A 20,036-nucleotide genomic window follows, 5' to 3' on the forward strand; every position below is an offset into this window, starting at 1 on the left:
GATCTGAATATTCGTGCACTTTTTGTTTTCCCTTCGAAGTTGTTCTCCGGGAAGACTCAGGTATGTCGCCTTTTTCAGCAAGAAGCTGAGCCAACATATCCTTTAACTGGAGAAGTGTCTCCTGCTGCGCCTGGAGCATGACATGATGTTCGTCTACTCTTTTGGCTATATCTTCATGGTTCCCTGTTGTATAAACGGAGACCCCGCAAGCGACAACGGAACTTGAAGATTGGGATTCGGCGACTGCCGAATGTTCATTGTCGGAAACAACACCCTTGGCCAATCTTTGATAGTTAACCGGAGGGATAGCTCCTGTCCGAGTCCGAGTATTCTGATATACTCCTTCGAATTGGTCACAAATTTCCCTAACAGTTGGGGAGTGACTTTTCTATGACTCATCGGAATCAGTATGCGAGGCCTTCCCTCGACCGATCATGTTGATAGTGACCTGAGGGTATTCCGCTTTAGCTGTCTTCTTTCCGGAGCGGCGTTGTCGTTTGGCAGGCCTAACGACGTTCGTCAACCTGTCAAATACAGACTGTCGCGGTGTGGATGCACAACAAGGGCATTCTGACAGGACTGCTGAAATCAGCCTCTCACATTGACATGAGTGAGCTGCTTGTATTGTTGGTTTTCCTCTCGACAACAATTCCCGCAGGTCGGAAACTTGGGAGGAAACTTTCCCCGGGCTTGGAGGCGGAGATGGAACCCCCTGCCCTTGGGTAGGTGAAATTGGTTCTCGTTGAACGTGGATTTTGAAGCCACGCTGATCCTTCTGAACCTGGCGGACCTCTTGGAAATCGCGTTCTTGAAGGATAACGCGAGGGTCGCGCTTAGCTTTGGAAACGTTAGGCCGAGGCCTTAGTTTAAATGATGAAACTGACCCCTGAGGGTCATGTTTAGGTTGAACGCGCCCTTGAGGGTCGCGTTTAGGTTGAACGCTCCCCTGAGGGTCGCGTTTATGTTGAACGCTTCCCTGAGGGTCGCGTTTATGTTGAACGCTTCCCTGAGGGTCGCGTTTATGTTGAACGCTCCCCTGAGGGTTGCGTTTATGTTGAACGCTCCCCTGAGGGTCGCGTTTAGTTTGAACGCTCCCCTGAGGGTCGCGTTTAATTGGTGAAACAGACTCCTGAGAGTCATGTTCTATTGGAACGCGTCCCTGGGGGTCGCGTTTGGTTTTGGCAGCTCTACTCTGAGGGCTGCGTTTTGAAGAAACAACGCGCCATTCAGGGTCGCGTTTCAGCTGTATGAGCCGAGGCTCATAGTTGGGCTCGTTGCCGCGGAGTGAGCGTTTTTCTTTGGAAACGCTAAGCTCGGTTGGATTTTCAGAAACGCGATCCTTGCGTTGGGTCAGCATTCGGCTCTCACGTAAGTGTGCTCGTCGTATGGATCTTCTCCGTCGGCGAGCGGCGTTCTTTTTGGCTTGTTTCAAAGCCTTAGCAGCAGCGTCGTTGACGCCTATGGAACTCGTTTCCTCCAGAGGCCGTTTGTGGCCTGAAGAACGTTTTGCTGACGCGGATGTGGGATCTTCCGCCAGCAGAGCCAGTTTGAGTTCTTGGCCGAATGAGAGGGCTTTCTTTGGCACTTCGACAACAGAATTGACCTTCTTGGAGGTCTCACGGATATCGTGCTTAGTCTTGGGGCTAAGCGATCCTGAGGATAAGACTTCCTCGTACTTAGCTTGATCAAACTCTACGACAAGAGTTTCTACAGTCGTCCCCATGAGGTGGACGTCGGACTGCGCCACCACTTCCTCGTGGGAAAAGCTAGTCCCCAGCGGAGTCGCCATCTTTTGTATGTAGAATAAAGAAAATTTAACTTTGATTCCTTTGATCTCGATTACAACTTGATTACAAAAGAGAGGAAAACGAATTTGGTTTTCCCCTTTGTTTAAAATTGGGTTCTTCTCGGTAGCGATGGAGTGCCTCATTCGATTGCTTGCGTCGAACTTGCTCTCCGTTGACGATCCGACCGTCTCTCTCTCGTGGGAACAATGAACTTCTGTGGAAAGTTTGGTGTTTAACTCTGAATGAGTTTTTTAAGAACTCTGAACGAGTTTGAACTCTGTGAATAGAGTTGTTGGAACCGAAAATTCGGTTAATGATCGAGCTTGGAACCGAAAATTCGGTTAATGATCAAGCTGTCATTCTGTTGCTGACGAATCCCCTCAGATTTGATCTTCTGAGGTTGATTCAAAAATCCTATCTTCAAGGATTTTGCTGCTGCCAAAATCCCAAACCTGAGTGGTTTTGATCCTTGCTAAATCTTCTGTCTTCAAAGAGCCAGCCGCCAGCCTCCAACTCAGTTGAGTTTGTTGAGCTTTTATAGGGGGATCAGAGGTCGTAACTGACCCCTATATCCGCTCCTACGTAGGTGAAAACCCCTCAGAACGTGGGATAAACGGTTTTGGAACCGTTCGACTCATGTTTGAGTGAGTCAAACGCCCAATCTGGCGTTCAGAACCTCAACTTCGTGTGAGGTTGAGTGTTAGCTGAACACCTATTGAACGCGAGGGTCGCTCGCGTTTTGGCTTGTTGCCTGCTTGTAAACGCGGGGGTCATTGTTGGTTGGACCCCTACGAACGCGAGGGTCGCTCGTGTTTGGATTGTTGCTTGGCGACGCGGGGGTCGCCTTTATTTCTAAAATGGTGACGCGGGGATGATATCCGCGTCTCAGAATGAGCTATTTTGACTTGTAGCTTCTTCTGTGTTGCATTGCAAGGACCGTTGTTCAGTAATCCTGGCTTTAGCTGTTGTGGAGTGTGAAAGTCGTCAGATTGTAACTTTCACTGTAGATTGTGAAGACCGCTGAATAGAGTTTTCATCCGTTGTCGGAAGTGTCGTTGAATTGTAACTCCTCTCGATCTATGTGAAAAGCCCTCCATTCGCAACTTTCGTTCACCGACCCGAAAGCTATTTGATTGTAGCTTTCGTTGTAGGAGCTAGACGGGAATCAACATCCATAGTGTCTCAAAGATGAATATTTGTCCACAGCTCTCTTACCAAGCAAGTCTCACCAACTAAAGTCCAGCCTTTTTATTTTCTGAAATCATGCTCCGAGCTACTCATGCAAGCCATCTCTATAGTTGCTATAATGCATATTTAGTGTTTGTTGCTCGCAGCCATTCAAATATCAATCATCTCAGAAAGTGAGTGCTGTGTTTGTGGCGGATTGTGTGAGTTGCGGATGTCAATGATTGGAGTCGTATCTGATTGTACTCACGATTGTCGGAGCTTGTTTGGGATAAGACATCTATCGTGATTTTTAGACAGCCTACGCAGTCGGCGCCCAGGCAGAGACTTTTCAATTCGACCACTGCGGTCGACCGTGAGCCTCGAGAATTCCCACGATCCCGACCACCACCGTCGACCGCCAGAAGTCCTCTGGAAGTTTTACTCAGTTTCTGAAGCTGCCTTCAGCGGCTCGACGCGAAAAAAGCTGATTCTACGGTTCGCGTCGCTAATTAAACGGTCATCTGGTACAGATTTTCAGCGCCGATTTCACACGATCTCAGCACAGTTTTTTTTTCCAGGTTTTGGGGGATTGGGTATGGGTTCAAACAGCTATGGTTTTCTATTTAAAACTATATTCTTCTTCTTCCTCATTGTCCCAGCTCTTTCAAAATATTTCAGAAAATGTTTTTACAGAGCTTAATTTTCAAACATGTTTCTTTCTGAGTTTTTGTGTTTCACATCCCAGCTTCAGTGTGATCTTCTCTTTGCCATAGGGACATTGTAAAGAGAGGGTTTTTATATCAATTTCTACTATTTTGAGAGCTTGATCTTGTAGAGATCAATTGTGTGGGAGTGTGATCTAGTGAGATCAACTGTGTAGTGAGAGATCGTGAGGGGATCGCTGTGTAGAAGAAGTTCCGGCTTCCAAACCGGGTTGTGTAGTGGATTTCTCCTCGAGAGTGAGGAGCGGGGACGTAGGTCAGCGGACCAAACCTCGTTAACACATCGCGCGTCACAGGATAACGATTCCTAACTCTATCTCCTCTATATTGATTGCTTTTGGATATTGTGTTTTGCTTGTCTTAATTTTTATTGCACATTTATAGCCTTGTGACCCTAATCCCCCCCTCCCTCTAGGGTCCAACAGTTCGTTCCCGTGAAAACGACCGAGTCTACGTATTCAGTATCGTAGCAACAAAAATCCATGCCTTTTATGCATGGAGAATTTTATCCCGAATCCTGAGCAAGGATAAGTCAACGCCTAATACGCATTGCCAGTTTAGTCTTTCACCGATTGAAGAAGACACCAAAATCCAAATCTGGAGATTTTTATCCCGAATCCTAAGAAGGGATAAGTCAGCGCCTAACACGCGTTGCCGGGTAGTCTATTCCCATAAGAAAGACGGAGTCTACGTATTCAATATCGTAGCACTAAGAGAGTTAACTCTCCTAGCACAACATCACATGCGGAACGGACTTAAATAATCCGCATGCAAGCCCGATTCAAACGGTAATCGATAAAGGCATGTCAAATCCGTTGAAGGCTGAGAATTTGCCAAAAATCCTAAGTCTACGTCTGATACACGTAGCTGTTTAGTCTTTTCACATGAGAAAGATGAAGTCTACGTATTCAATATCGTAGAACTAAAAGATTTAACTCTTTTAGCACAACGTTACGTGCGGAACAGACTTAAACAATTCGCACACTAGCCCGACTAAAACGGTAGTCGGTAAAGGCTCATCAAACCCGTTGATGGCTGAGGATTTACCAAAAAATCCTATAAATATGAGAGTCATTGACGCACCAGCCCCATTAGTTGATCTTGTGACTTGAGCATCTGACAACTTCGGGATAAGATCCACACATGTAGATGAATCAGCTTTAATAGTTGGTCCTGCAGCCCAACATTTGGGACCGTCACGCTCCAACGCCTTAAGAGCTTAAACTGTGTAGACTCCAGCAAACGTACGAGTATCTTAAGAGCTTAAACTGTGTAGACTCCAGCAAACGTACGAGTATAAACTATGTTAACGCCGATCGATACAAAACCCTAAGGTCAACGCCGGTCAATCAGCAAACGTACGAGTATAAACTATGTTAACGCCGATCGATACAAAACCCTAAGGTCAACGCCGGTCAATGCGTAGCCCAAGGTCAACACCGGTCAACGCATTGCGATGCAGCTAATTAGTTCAAAGTCAACTCAATGACACGAGCCAAAATTAACTTATCAATTTTGATTCGAGACTTCGACAACGGTCAGACGATAAACGCAGCACTGGAAAAATTTTAGCTATTCGGCAAAATACTGAATAGATTGAAAAGTAGAGAAGTCAAGAACTGAAGCAACCTATAGGTCCTTTGACATCGATTGAAGGTGGGGGTCTATCACATCCAAAGTATTTTAGACTCATCTATAAAAGAACGAGGCTGAAATACTTTGGAGGGGGTATCTGTAGGTGTCAAAAATAGTCTATAGGTTCCCGTACGCAGCTCGAGGCGAAATACAAATGATAAGCGTCATCATTCAAGTCAGGAAAGGATTATCCGGTCCTGTGGAAGCTAACGAATATACAAAGTGAGTCATTGGAGTGTACAAGTCAACAGAATGACGAAATGCGCAATACAAGTCCGAAGAAGCCAGAAAGTGCCAAACACCTCAAAGTGGTCCGCACAAAGGATTTACATTTTGACCATGATACAATTTAAATCTGGAAAAATTCAAAAGACAAAAGTTAAAGGTCTCTTCGTCAGATTTCTAACACATCTTGAATCACCTCATTCCGAGGTCGGATAAGTGAGTTAAGGCCGCTATAATACCGTATTACAGTAACCGCGTACCCACGCTACAGTAACCGCGTACCTGCGCTACAGTAACCGCGTACCCGTGCTACAGTAACCGCGGGTCGCTTTGGTGCTACAGTAACCACGGTTCACTTTGCTGCTGCAGTAACCGCGGGTCACTTTGGTGCTACAGTAACCGCGGGTCGCTCTTGGTGCTACGGTAGTCGCGGGTCACTCTTGGTGCTACGATAACCACGGGTCGGATCCGTCTGACCCGCGCCAACGCGGGACGAATCCGTCCGTCATGCTGTTTTGATCCCCGGGCGCATTTTCGACGGTTTTGAGCATTTTCTCGGGATTTATCTATTCCAGGGGTTCCCAATTGATTTGATATCATCCACAAATATGGTTAGACCGTTATTAACTGAAGATATGGCCAAATCCATCATTCTTATCCGAAAACCCCCCAACCGAAGCCTATAAATACAGGCCTAAGGGTTCATTTCAAGGGGGGAGGGGGGGACATTAAGAGGGCGAAACACTACCGAATTGGAGATTGGAGCCACGAATTTACAGTGAGGGTTAGCAGATCTTAGCGAGTTCCTGTGCATAAAGAGTGGAGTTCGAGGGATCTAAGACCCGTCCCCTATTCCTCCGGATTTAAGCTTAGTCTTAATCTCGAGAAGAGCCGTAATCTCGCTTGGTCAGGATTATCGCTGCAGCGATTACTTCCTTCGTGAAGTAAGAGCTTTGATTCCATAATCTGTCAATCGGATCTGATCCGCGGCGGTCCACGGATATCAACGTCCCCGGCACAGACAAAGATCTCACGCAAGCAGCGAGTGATAAACATCCGTTGCGCTATTTGATAAGAGTGGTAATCTTTATTTTCATTGTATAAAGGAGATTTATAAAAAGATCAACTTTTCTTTGTTGGCCTTCTTGTTTTGATGATGTTTAACAAACAATTTACTCCTAATGTTGTTTGTCTAGTGTTTGTATTTTCATATTTATTCTAGGCAAACAACGAGTTGGAGGATGGATGAAATTGTGCATTCATGATCATATCCAAAGGAGGTTGGCGGAATTGTGGAGTGAAGCCATACAATTCAAGTTGAAGATCCAAGTTTAAGCTTCATCCGCAATTTTACCAAGTTGAGCTACAATGAAGATCAAGATCAAGCTTGGGTAATTTAGTTTAGGTGTTATATTATGTGTGTTAAGTACGTTAAGCTCAATATCATATACACACATATTTTATTGGTTTATTTGTATATATATGTAGTCATATATATATACAACACAAGTTTTGGCTTTCATGTTTATAAATATGAAATTACATATTTCATATTTATTTTTGTGATTTGGTTTAACTACTTCGATATGAAACAAATATATTTTCATATACATACTCATATGTTTTATTTTCTATTATATTTGTGAAAATATTATTTTCTTGGTTTATAGACTTAACAATAATCATATACATCTTTTATTAAGTCTACAAAATTATTTTGTAATGTTTCAAAACATGGTTAAGCTAAAATGTCAAAACTCATGTGTTCACATTTTTATGTTTTGGACTATTTTGCAAAATGATGATATTTTTTATTTGGGAAGTCCTTTTTGAAACCAGTTTTTGTAGCATGTTTATTATCATGCCTACAATTATTTTCCAAAGTTTCATAATTTTTGGAATTTATTTGATATTTTTAAACAGGATTTTAAAATCAGCATTTCACTTTTAAACCTGAAATATTTTGTATCAGTTTGTGGTCGACCATCACGGTCGACCGCGCCTATGTTTTTCTCTGAGTGGGCAGCAAAAATTTTCACGGTCGACCGTGGCGGCCGACCGTCAAGCTGAAAATTTCCACAGTCGATCGCCACGGTCGACCGTCAAACTCTCTGACCGCGAGAATTTCACAGTCGACCGCCGATAGCCCAATGGCTATATTAGGTACATAATCGTATTCCTAATTTTCTGGGATTTTTATTGTTTTGTTTGGGGTTTTGGCTGTTGGTTTCTCTTCCTATAAAAACCCCTCAACCCCTCTTCTACGAATAAGAATTAGAGAAAGTTTTAAACAAGTTTAAGAGGGTTTTACAGTTTGTTTTAAGTTTGGTTTTTGTTTACAAAGGAGGAAGCTTATATTGCAAATTGGGGGATTCATTCTCAATCTTATTCATCCTCTCCTTTGAGTTTATAGAGAAGTTTTCTAACTCTTTTCTCTAGCAATTTTATTATTGATTTTTATATTCTTATTATTGCTAGTTTACTATTTGAGTTAGATTTTATTTCACTCATAGTCTATACACACCCACTTGAGCTTATTGTATTTTTATACATAGTATATTTGGATGGATGATAGTTGTAACAATTGAGTGTGAGCTTTCATTGTGTTCTCATCCATAGTAGAGAACAAACATTTATTGTATTGAGCCTAATTGTGATGATATACTTTGTAATATACTTGTACACCGAGAGAAGTGTGTGGTGTGAGTCGGGGATCGTCCCAAGAGGAGTGGCATCGGTTGACGAACCTAGGGGGAGGTTGTATCTGAGCACTTGAGGGAGATACGTCTAGTTTCAACACTTGAGAGGGTGTAGAGTGGGATTGCAAGAGTGGTGATTGTAAAGTTTTCGGTTAGCTAGAAAACCGAGTGTGAGATGTAAACGTTGTTCGGGTAAGCGTAGAAAACCCAGTTGTGTTAGTGGATTTCTCCCCGGGAGTGGGGAGCGGAGACGTAGAACGGAAGGTCCGAACTCCGTGATTATTTGATTGTGTTTGTGTGTGCTTTGACGTTCATTTATATTTGTGCTCATTGCTCATATCGCCATTGTCTCATTAGTTAGTTTGTCCACCTCTTTGTTTACATTATTTACCCTTGTGTTGTTTATATATCCTTGCTCATATTTTTGTAATATCTCATTACTAGGATATTGCTCTTTGTTTATATTGATTATTCTTGCTTGTAACATATTGTATATCTCTCTTGCAAGAATAATTTGTTATTAATTTTAATTGGCATAAAATCGGATTAGATTAGCATAAGACCCTAATCACCCCCCCTCTAGGGTCCAACATTCTTTTCATTTGAGTTTATTGTAACGACCAAAGTTGTAATAGATTTGATGACAATGAAAACATCAACTTTTGACCCAAACAACCTCAACACGAGACGCGTTTTCTCGTGGGGAAGTGGGGGCCACACCGTGTCCAGCTATAAAAAAACACAGGCTTTCTCCTAGGGTTTAGTGTGCAAGGAGTTTCTTCGGTTGTCTGTTTTTTTCGGCAGAGGAGATTTTTTCGGCTGTAGCAAGAAGAAAAGCAAAGAAGGTCCGCATCGAATTTGAGAGCACTATTTGGAGCCGAATTTGAGAGGGCTTGTGCATCCCTTTTGAGAGAGAAATTGTAAGAGATTCAAGAGATTGTTTGAGGGATTTATTTGTGAGATCTTGTGTGATTGTAAACCCTATTTGTATTCTCTTTCTATCTAATAGTATATCTCCCCCCTCCTTGCCCCGTGGACGTAGGCAACTTGCCGAACCACGTAAAAATAGTTTGTCTTGCTGTGATCTGTAATGGCTTGTTTATGTTCCCTCGACAAGTCAGTCCCAGAACTGATGAGAGGAAGAGTGTATATCCCACTTTGTTGAGATATGTCACTTTCAGTTCTTGTTTCCTTTGTGAAACAGGGATTTAGTTGAGATCTACTCTCTTGTTGTGCACCAGAGGTGTTGCCGAAATTTCCGCTGCGCACAACAAAAATCCTACAAAAATTAGGAGGAAATGGGGAGAGTTTTCAAGTCAAAATGGCTTTGATATTGGTTTACGTTGTTGTGATTTGGGTGCTTATGATTTGGGTCAGTGAGTATAAACAAAAGGAAAGTAAATAAAATTCTCAAAATAGAATTCTCAAAATGCAAAATCCAATTGGTACAGCTGGAAAGGGTGCAATTTAACTATCTTTGTAAATAGAATTCTCAAAATGCAAAAAAGAATAATGAAATCATTAACAACACCCTCTACTGGCTCATACATCACCAATGCAACATATATAAAAGGAAGTAAAAGAAGCCAAACACAATACTCATGCCACTAAGCTTGAAAGAAACATTTCATGGTAAATGAGATTTTTAACTCAAAATAAATTCAGAGAAACAATAAATGCCTCAATCGTTGTCTTGTTCTGGACTTGAGGTGCATACAAATAACCGGCAGTAATTTCTCAATCATCATCTATATAAATGGTCTCCTGCTTAAAAAGCCCACCAAACAGATTCCTCACCTCCACCTTCTCCTCTTCCTTATTGGGCTTTGACTTGGGCTCTGGCTCCTTGGGTTTTGCATTAAAGGTCGCCTTTTTTACAACGGCTTTTTGAGGTAACAAACTCCGGGCCTTGGTTCGGCCTCGAACAGTAGCAATCTGAATTTTTAGTTCATCATCTCCCTTATCAGCCTTTTGAGAAACCGCGGTTGAAATTTGAGAGCTCAATTTTTCAAAAGAGAAGTCACCAGCAGAAGAGCTCAAGTCCTTGGCTTTTGTTAAAAGGTTGTCTAATGAAAATCCTGCTGCTTCTGCCTTTGCTTTAGCTTCATCGACGAGAGTCGCAGCTTCTGCTTCTTTATCTGAGAGTTTTTTCACTTCTTTCTCGAGCTTTTTAGCGGCCTCTGTTGCTTCTCGAGCTTTTTTCGAAGCAATAAGAGCTTCTTCTTCTACCTTTGCTTTCGCCATAGCTTCTGCGTATGCTTTTCTTCTTCCATCCTCAGGTATCGCGCTGTCAGCAAGGATGAAAGATACAACTTGAATTCAGAAATCTGGATTGGTTTAATTGTTTTGTTCTCTACTATGTGACAAAAGGTCCGTAATCTCGATTCAATGATAATAAAAAGCCAATATAATAAGCTCCTAACTATGCGGTAAATCACCAATAAGCTAGCTTATAAGTCTCGTTCAAAAAAAGTTGGGATTTTTTACACTTTTAAGTAACTAACTTATAAACTCATAGAAGTAAGCTAGGTTTGACCAAGTAAATAATCATTCTACCCATACAAATTTCATGAATATTTTATCATAAAAAACAAAAGTCACCAAAAGCCCGCATGACTTTAAGCTCCCGAAAATAAGGCATCCCAAATGCCCTTTGTCTGTTTTATTTTCTAATGCTTCTATTATTGCTTCTGCGTCTTTTAATCTAGTTAATAAAATTTTTTGGCAACTTGTTTTGGTTTCTTAAAGAAAAAGGTTAGGAGTCCATAACTCTATATAATTTATAGTAATTACCACCCACATTCTCTATGCTAATTAGCTAATGGTGTAAAGCTGTAATCGCAAGTGTAAACAATAAGCTTGTGAATCATGGTTAGCAGCACTAGATTGCATTTTTCTTTGGCTCATGAGCTAGTTTATTCTAAAACATAGATAAGATTCAAGTTACTAGTGAAAAAGAATGAGTCAATGTCCTGTAGGGAGAAACTAAGGAACTACTATTTTCTCATATAGTTAAACTAACACAAGATAGTTACACAAAGTCCACAAGTTCTACATAGCCAAAAATCCAAAACAGATGGTGCAACATACTGTTATTATTTGTGCAAGCCGGATGATGATTAATCTATCGTCGTTTAGAACTACCAAAACCAAAATATTTCTCAAAACTAAAACTTATCATGCAACGTGCACATGCACGCACATTAGTTCGATAAATCACCTGAAAAGCTCGGCTACAGATTTTGAGGTTGCTGATGGACTTGTCGAAACTTCAACAACCTTTAAGAAGGAAAAATGATTCCAAATTCAGAATGTATCAAACAAGATAGACACCTATTCCTAACAAGATGAAGTAGCAGCTGAACTTGTAGCGTAAACGAGTGAAAATGTTCCGAGTGTCTTTAAAAGCCTGTATCGAACAATTCTGTAGTGTTCGATTTCTGGAAATTACAACTGCATTTGCAAAATAACGTATATACACATAGCTATAGTTACATATGTTTGTTTCATTAATATTGTAGTCTTTTACAAATGTGGTTAGCAGCATTGAATTATTCACTTGACAAAAAATCACTTTTGAATTTCATGTTTTTCATAAACTAACATGCATGTTTGTTAGTTACAAAAATGCTGCAAGTACAGCGGAACCAAACTGTAATATCATTTAGCATTTTCTAGACCTTGTAACATATAACAATGGACATTACAAAATTTCAACAATAACTGTAGGATTTGTACCGCACTTCTAACATTATTACTAATTGTAGTGGTCTGATGAGCTTCATATATTATCAGGTGATTCTCTGTGAAGACTTTTCAATTAACCGATGAGATTAGTAACATATAACAACGAATTGAATCATTTAACTTGCTTGATAATATAGTGTAAAACTTTTCTAACAATTATGATGTTAATTTTGCCGTACGAGGTAAAACTCTAAAGCAGTCTACCTTGTTTTCGGCAACTTCCGTATTGGAGAAAACATCGGCTACCAGCTTCGCAATCTGAGACTTGGCCACCTACAACAACAACAAATCAAATCAAATAAAATGAAAACCCAATAATCTAAAGAAAACAGAAACTTCAGTATATTCACCTTGGACTCAATAATTGTTCCCTCTTTGGACACCACAATCCCATGAGAACTCTCATCAGAATAATCCTCGGTAAGTGCAGCCTTTATCAGCGTGTAACTCACATCCGTTTCCACCGCTTTGGACAAAAACTCTCCGATGCTCAACTGTTTAGCTCCCGAAAACAGACTCGAAAAATTCGAAAAAAATGACGTAATTCCATCCAGCACATTATAAGTTGATGATGGGCCTGAGATGGTGGCCCCAACGGAATCGTAGACCACTGCCACGTGTCCTACGCCTGCCAGCTCTGCGGCCTTGATGACCTGGAGGGCATCGTTGGTGGTGACATCAGTTGTGGGCCCGTTCTCACCGGAGCCGATGGTGATGACGACTTTTGTGGCTGGGCCAATGGCCTTGGCGATGGCTTCTGGGTCGTCGAATGTGGATTCAACAGCGTTTAGGCGCTTGGACTCTGCTGGTGATATGATCTGCACTAAAATCACTTTTTACCGCCAACATACCGTAATTTTGGACTGTTCTCTTTGCAAACTGTGTGATACTTAAGTTTCGGCCGTCATGTAAACTATAATTGCTCTAGCTGTCATGACGTCCAATTATAGGAACAACGGTTTTGATCAGGTTTTGAATGACAATTTACAATTATAATTCTAGTTGCAAATGTTTGTTTTAGAAATGAGAAATCAATATTTTTTTTTTCAGATTTCTGTTCGGATTGCTTGCAATTGGAGTTGCAAGTTGAACTTTATTTGCAATGCGATTTACATTGGAATCCAAGCAAAGCGTAAGGCAGCTAGAGGATTTTTGAGATTGCAATAACAATTTTATCTAGTTGTCGTAAAGAAGAAAATGTTTTGACTGATACAACCGCACTTTAACGCTGGGCAGCGCTGAGCTCCTGGGCAAACCAAATAGTCAAGAGCAAAATTGTACCTTGTAGGTTGAAGCGAGACGAGCGAGCTCCTGGGCAGCGCTGAGCTCTGGCACTCCAGCCCTGACTGCAAATCCTTGCCGGAGTAGCGTCTGAGCAATGCGGGTACCAGATTGACCCGTAGCGCCCGCAACAAAAACTGTGTTGGGATCCTTTCTTCTCGGGCTGGCGAACAGCGACGTTGAAGAAGATGTGACCACCGGAATAAGAGATTTTGCATCTGGAATCTTGCTGAAATTGAAACTGAACCTGTTTGCTTTCTTCGATCCCTCGTTTGGGCTTTGGCTCTCGATGGATTGTGTTTTGGCATGGACGGTAACGGTGGGCTTCAAGGTTTTTGAATCGGGCTTTGAGTAGAGACCGGTTGAGACGCTGAGAGCATTTGAAGAGCTCAGAGCAGAAGCCATGAGAGCAACAGAGGTTCAAACTTTGGTTGGTTCTTAATTCTTCAGCTTCAAGAGGTTGAAGATTTGCCTATCTGGATGAGGATGTGGCCTGGGAGAGCCTATAGAATGGAGCCACATATTAGGATGTTAGATAATTTTATCTGCACCCGAAGATTAAGCACCAGACGTTTGCATATCTCAGCTTATTTTACGATACCATCCATTGGTCACACTCTCTCCACAAACAGAGCAGGGAAGTCAATGTCCCTGCATAAAGACACTTTTCTTTTTTTTTTCTTTTTTGGTGAGGGATAGAGGTCTAAAGGAGTTTAAAGCGTCACTATCAACCTTAGCACAAAAAAGGAAAATAGAAAACATGCAACTGCTCAAATTGGGTCCATTTCAATGTTTACCCCTGCATCTAACAGCTTGAGTAGGATAAACCATTCAGAAAACCCACCAAAAACAGTGAACACAGCAAATCAAACAAGAACCCAGGGGTACTAATATCATATATTTCCACAGGATAGGGCTTTCATAGACCGATAAGTTTAGTTGGTTAGCGGGGAACTACAAACTGGTTCTCCATTAAAATACACATGTAGCCAAGACCATCAAGAACCATTACTGCAGATCAAGAGGTTAAGGCTTGGTTCACTAGGAGGTTTGAGGAGAGAAGGTGAGGTGACGGGAGGTGCAATGAGCCCTTTAAGCCTTTATGTTCCAGTTCCATTGGAGAGGAGGAGAGAAGTGATGCATACTTGTGTAGTTTATTTTTTATCTCCTCGATCTCGTGTCCTCCCAATTTGGAGGGATTCTTCTCTATCTAATTTTTTCGGTTCATTTTATGGTGTCCCCTCCCTCCCCTGCCCACCCCTCATTCTACCTCCAACTCTAAAAAACTCCCTGCCAAGGGCAAATCTAATTTTTGTCTCTCCCCTGCCCTCACCTTCCCTCCATCCAACCCAAGCCCAGAGTTTACATTGCTGTCAGTCAGTATGCCTGTTTCTTATTTATTAGTCTCAGGCGAACCCAAGGAAATCGGCACTGACTATTATCAAAACAAGAAAATCCCTAGGCACATAAAAGAGAACTTCGAAGTCAATACTCATGACATTAGAACTGGTGCACAACCACAATTGTAGTGTCCCCCACGCTTATTTAAATAAGACCCTTAAAACTATAAGTTGTTTTGGATAAGACAATCATTTTGAACCAATTTGAAGTTTTTTGGGTCTAATTTAGAAATATGAAGATTTGAGGATCTAACATAGGGCTCTAATATAGAATTAACAAAGATTTTGGGGTCTACTATGACAAAAAACCAAAAGGGTTTTTTGTTTTTAGGTCCATTTGTTCTATAATCGGGTACATAAATAGAAACGATACACAACTAAACGGAATGTTAGATTTCCCATCCAACAGTATAAATTGTATTAAACTCGACAAAACAATAACTGACATATTACAATTCCGAAACATAAAATACTAAACGTTACTAGTCAATTACTCCACATTTCTCTGTGAAGATTTGCTTCTCTTGCATAAGGAATTAGCTCTATGACAAGAATCCTCCTGTCACATAATTTGAAAAACAATGCAATTACAAGCAACTCTAGGGAAGCAGAATACAGTTTCTGAATCAGACCTAGGCTGAATCATGCATTCTTCTTTGCTTTCTCCTGGAGGTCATGGCAAGATATCCATGTAACCGGTTTCCCGACAGGACTCTGACAAAATAGTTGACTTGGAAATAGCCGAAAAGTTTTATCAGCACATAAAGACGCACAGAATAATTACATTCCACAGAAGGGATGCATACCTTATACTACTCCTTGGTTTTACTGCCCCAATGTCAATTGGAGATCTCGAAAGGGATCATCTTTTTGGAAATTGATAATGCTGTGTAAGAGAAATGAACCTCTTGGGGACTGAGATGAAATAGATAAACTCCTTCGTTTATGCCTTTCCATTATAAAAGGGGATTGGTCATATTATGTTGTAAACGAGAAAAATAGATACAATTGTCAAATTATAGATTACTCAATTTGCATATGTTATCCACTGGCTTTCATTATTCATTTTGTGCCAAGTTAAAAATCAGAAGTTAATCGAAGGAATGGGTTGGTACTCTGAGTAACTCCTTGATCTGGGCTCACTGTTTAACCTAGTTGATGATGGTATACTCCTGTCAAAGCATTCAACTGTAAACTTTACATGTTCATAATAGCGAACACAAAGAAAAACAAACAGAGGACATAAAAAAACAAGGTCCATACTAAGAAGGAGATGAGGAATGACCCTTTGAAGGTGATGACCTTTAGTGCCCACATAATGGTGAATGATGCAACATGCAGAAAACTAGTGGATAAGTGAAGCATATCTTTTTCACTAAGTTCAATCTAAGATTTTATCTTCAGTTTAAAACTGGCTGAGATCTATTTGGATAAATAATGATCATTACCGAATTAGGTTGGTATAGACAATAAGTCTGTGCTCAAATTTGAAGTTAAAGAGGCAGATTTCAACACTTTCAAGCTTTGTTGCACAAAAAAAAAGAAAAAAATCCAGCAGCAAGCTGCCCATGTTTGAGCTTTGTCAAAGTTAATTGCAAATGGAGAAAATCAAGGAAACTTGACTTTCCTTTTTACTCTTGACAGAAACAAAAGTAAAGTAGTGGATAAGGATCAAACGTTTATTTGGATTGTTCACATATAAACTTAAACAATTAGAGGGATGTCAGCTAATAATCAAGCAAATCCATAGAATCAACCATCCATTAAGCATGGTTCACGCCTAACCAATTGAGAATATGAATATTGCCTTCAAATCAAGTGTATAGTAGAAAACAAAGGGTAAGGCCTATTTGGCTTTGACTTTTTAACTTTCTTAGTTTTAAGGCTGTATTTTCCTATGCTTAAGTCACTTGCTACACAATACCAAACCAAGGTTCATTTGGTTATTGCTTGCAGTTTACTAAAAGTTCACATATTTAACTTCCAAATTTGAGGGTTGGATGTCGTTAGAGAGATAATACTGGGTTTCTTTCCCTGTTCAAAATTGCAACAAGGAAACATGCTTCTTTATCTTCTCCTTTTTCACCTCCCTATCCTCTCTTTTTCTTGTCAACAGAACCCTGCTTATTGTTCAAATACTGTCTGAAGATAACTCTATTTGTAATCTATAACTTCAAAGCAACTATATTTCAGTAAACATTCTAACCTAAACAGGCCTAATAAAATATCAAACTCGACTAGCAGTATGCCACCTTCAACATGTCATCCAGCATTAAAGATAGTCGAACACGTACAAATTAGATGCACAAAAATAATGCAAGGGTAAATAAATTCGCAGAGAGAGATTGAAATGTATAGAAATTGACCCATTACTTGCCTCGGTCAATGCCTCCCTTCCACACCTTTATCCTCTTCCAAAAAAAAAACTTTAAACCCGATGTGTTATGAACTTGGAACCATGGGTCTCCCCGTCCAATGAAAATCTAAATGATAAAAGTTGGGGGAGCGAGCGGAACCAATCTAGAGTCAATGGGTCTTAAAATAGAGGCTAGGAACTTATTCCAAAAAGATATAGCTTCTAGGAATTGGCCCCAATTCCTATTTTAAACTCATAACTCTTCCTAATCCTATCCAATGTGGGACTATACTCAAATTAATAATATGGGATTCACTGACTTTTGCTCCACTTCACTCATGGGATATAATATGGGATTCACCGACTTTTGCACTACTTCACTCATGGGATAACTCACTAACTTTTTTGCACCGCTTCACTCGTGGTCTAACAAGACCATGCATTAGTGGAGTCTGTTGCTTAGTGGAGTCTGTTGGTTCTCACTCTCCTTCTACATGAGTTCTCAGTCTCCTCCTAGGAGTCCGTTGGTTCTCACTTTTCTTTTTTCTTCTTTTACTTGGAACATAACCTTAGCTTACTGGGGGAGAGATCTGGACCAATCTAGAGTCAATGGGCCTTAAATCGAGGTTAGGAACCTGTTTTAACCCAAAAGCTATAGCTTCTAGGTAACTATACCCAAAACAAACACTGGGTCAGGGGAAAAAATCAACTCACAACGTTTCTCTCTCGTTCCAGCTCCCTTCTATCTGTCTCTGCCTATATTACTGCAAATAATAACAAACGTTAACAATTTTTCACTAAATAGTGGGTAAATAGTTGCAAATTCAGCAAAAAGGCACCTTTTTTCTTGAATGCTTCCTCCTCTTTCGCGTTCGAGAACTGCTGAGGAACTCTCCTGCATTCTTCTCCATGAATCGATTCAGCTGGATTTGGATCTTCCTCCATCTGCTTCCTATGTAATTAATTCCACAGACAGTTAGGTCTCTGAAATTTTGCATCCAGAAATTTATGAATTGTGACAAACCTTCACGATCCATGGCCCGAGGGTTTTGATCCGCCGACGCGCCCTGGATCAACAACGGTAAAAAACAATTAGATCACAGAATCAAGGGTGATGATCGCAGAATTTGGGGAGGAATCTTGGGAAATCGAGCGATTAGTGTTACGAATAAAGAAATATTTGATGAGGGTGAGGAGAGATCTAGGGTTTCACTCACTTTGGAAATGGTAGCGCGCGCCCAAGGAAGAAGTAAGGCTGGTGTAATCTCTTGATCGAGAGGGACCGATGAAACCGCGAAATTGGGTTGATTACGTGTAAAACTTCACAAAACTCCTTGGTTTTATTTGTGCGAGATCATCCTGAACTTTAAAATTATGGCAATATCCCTACACTCTGGCGTACCTCACAAAACCCCCTGAGCTTTGAAAAATTCTCACTGGACTTTGGAGCTAATTTTGCTCTGGGGTTGCTCAGAAAAGAAAGGATGGAGAAAACACCAGAAAATGTTTGCGGGGATAATTTTGACGCATTTACTGAGAGAGATGGCCTTTTAGTTTTTTTTTTTGAGATAAGTTATTCAGGGCAATTTGCATGTAATCTCCCTCACATATCTCAATTGTCCGCCCTTCTCAACTTATTTACTAGCATTTAACACTTCCTTATTGGTATTTTAGAAACATAAATTATAAGCAACCCCACTCTTCTTTTTGATTTTTTTTGTGGGGTACTAATTAGTTGAAGCGTGTTTAGTGCAATTTGAAGGGGGTTGAAGTTATAGTAATGTGTTGAAGCGTGTTTGGTGCGATTGACGTAATTGATCCATGAAATAAGGAGGGATCTACACAGAGCAAAATGGATTTACATGATTCCACTTTGCTCTTTATAATATAATGCTCGCTCGTTAAAAACTTTTAGGTAATACCAGTAATTATGTATCCATAATTTGATGAAATATTTATTTGAAATTAATGATAATCCCGTATGTCTTTTTTTTAAAAAAAAATTGAAAACTCATCAGAGATTATCATAGATTTATATACTTATTAATTATATATTGATGTCACTTTTTTTTTTTTATAAAAACATCTTGCATCCGCTGCCGAAACAAACACTTAACATTGATGAACTATTTAAAAGTTCATCCAGATTCTGTGAAACTCGGATCTTCTCCAATGTTTAAAGTTCAGAAGGATTTCATAGAAATTCCCCCAAGTGCAGGGATTTTGTTCTGAAATGTACCATGGATTAAATGTGGAGGCCCATATAGGAGTCCAGCAGGGCTATAGTGTCGTATTTTAGTAAAAAAATAGAAATAGGAAGAGGGTTTTTGAAAAGGTTTTTCCTAACGTTTTACGTTTTCAAAATTTTTTTTTTCGAGACTTGAAAATATGATGGGATGATATTTTCTTTAAACTCCTGTGTTTGGTGCAAGTGTAAAAAAAAATGAGAAAGGAACATGAATAAAAATGGAATGACGCAATTTTAATTATAAAAAAATCATGAGGAGAAAAGGAATGAGGAAACTTTTCATAATATTAATTATGGAAATTTGTCAATGTGTCATAAATCCACCCCATTTCCTCCCAAATCAAGAGGATGTTGCTTTCCATAAAAAAAAACCCCCACTTTTTCTATTTTAGAGAAACTGTTCTGTATAAATTCAAATTGAACCAAACACAACAGTTATAAAAAGAAAATGGTGGAAAAACCCTTTGTCATTTCTGACAACGTTCACGCGTTTTCTGCTCCCTCTCCACAAAATTTGGCGAGCCAAACAACTCCCAGTTTATTAAACAGGCCATACAAAAGAGGTGAATCGGGCCAATGGGGGCACTGTCGTCTCAACAGTGGGCTCTTAAGGGGCCTGATTAGTTCTAACGCTGCAGGCCCAACCTGTAGAAACTCGTCCTAGTCTGCTTCCGAGAGAGTGAAGAAGAAGCAATATATCAGTTATATACCTTTGGGTTGTGTTTGGGAACTTTGATTTGGATTTGGGAACTTTCATTTAAAATCAAGG

The 20,036-nt window shown here is 40.4% G+C and overlaps 1 protein-coding gene across 1 annotated transcript; it reads right to left on the reverse strand.

Annotated features, from left to right (window-relative positions):
* LOC109848260 (protein plastid transcriptionally active 16, chloroplastic) lies at nt 9,785-18,299 on the reverse strand. The gene is made up of 9 exons (XM_020417684.1): nt 18,237-18,299; nt 18,044-18,086; nt 17,859-17,971; nt 17,734-17,783; nt 13,264-13,766; nt 12,333-12,800; nt 12,187-12,255; nt 11,456-11,514; nt 9,785-10,522 (listed from the first exon to the last, which is right to left on the reverse strand). The coding sequence occupies exons 5-9, from the start codon at nt 13,666-13,668 to the stop codon at nt 9,973-9,975; spliced, it is 1,551 nt and encodes a 516-aa protein (XP_020273273.1). The 5' UTR covers nt 13,669-13,766; nt 17,734-17,783; nt 17,859-17,971; nt 18,044-18,086; nt 18,237-18,299; the 3' UTR covers nt 9,785-9,972.

Source organism: Asparagus officinalis, chromosome 7 (genome assembly GCF_001876935.1).
Source record: "Asparagus officinalis chromosome 7, Aspof.V1, whole genome shotgun sequence".
Classification (NCBI taxonomy): Eukaryota; Viridiplantae; Streptophyta; class Magnoliopsida; order Asparagales; family Asparagaceae; genus Asparagus; species Asparagus officinalis.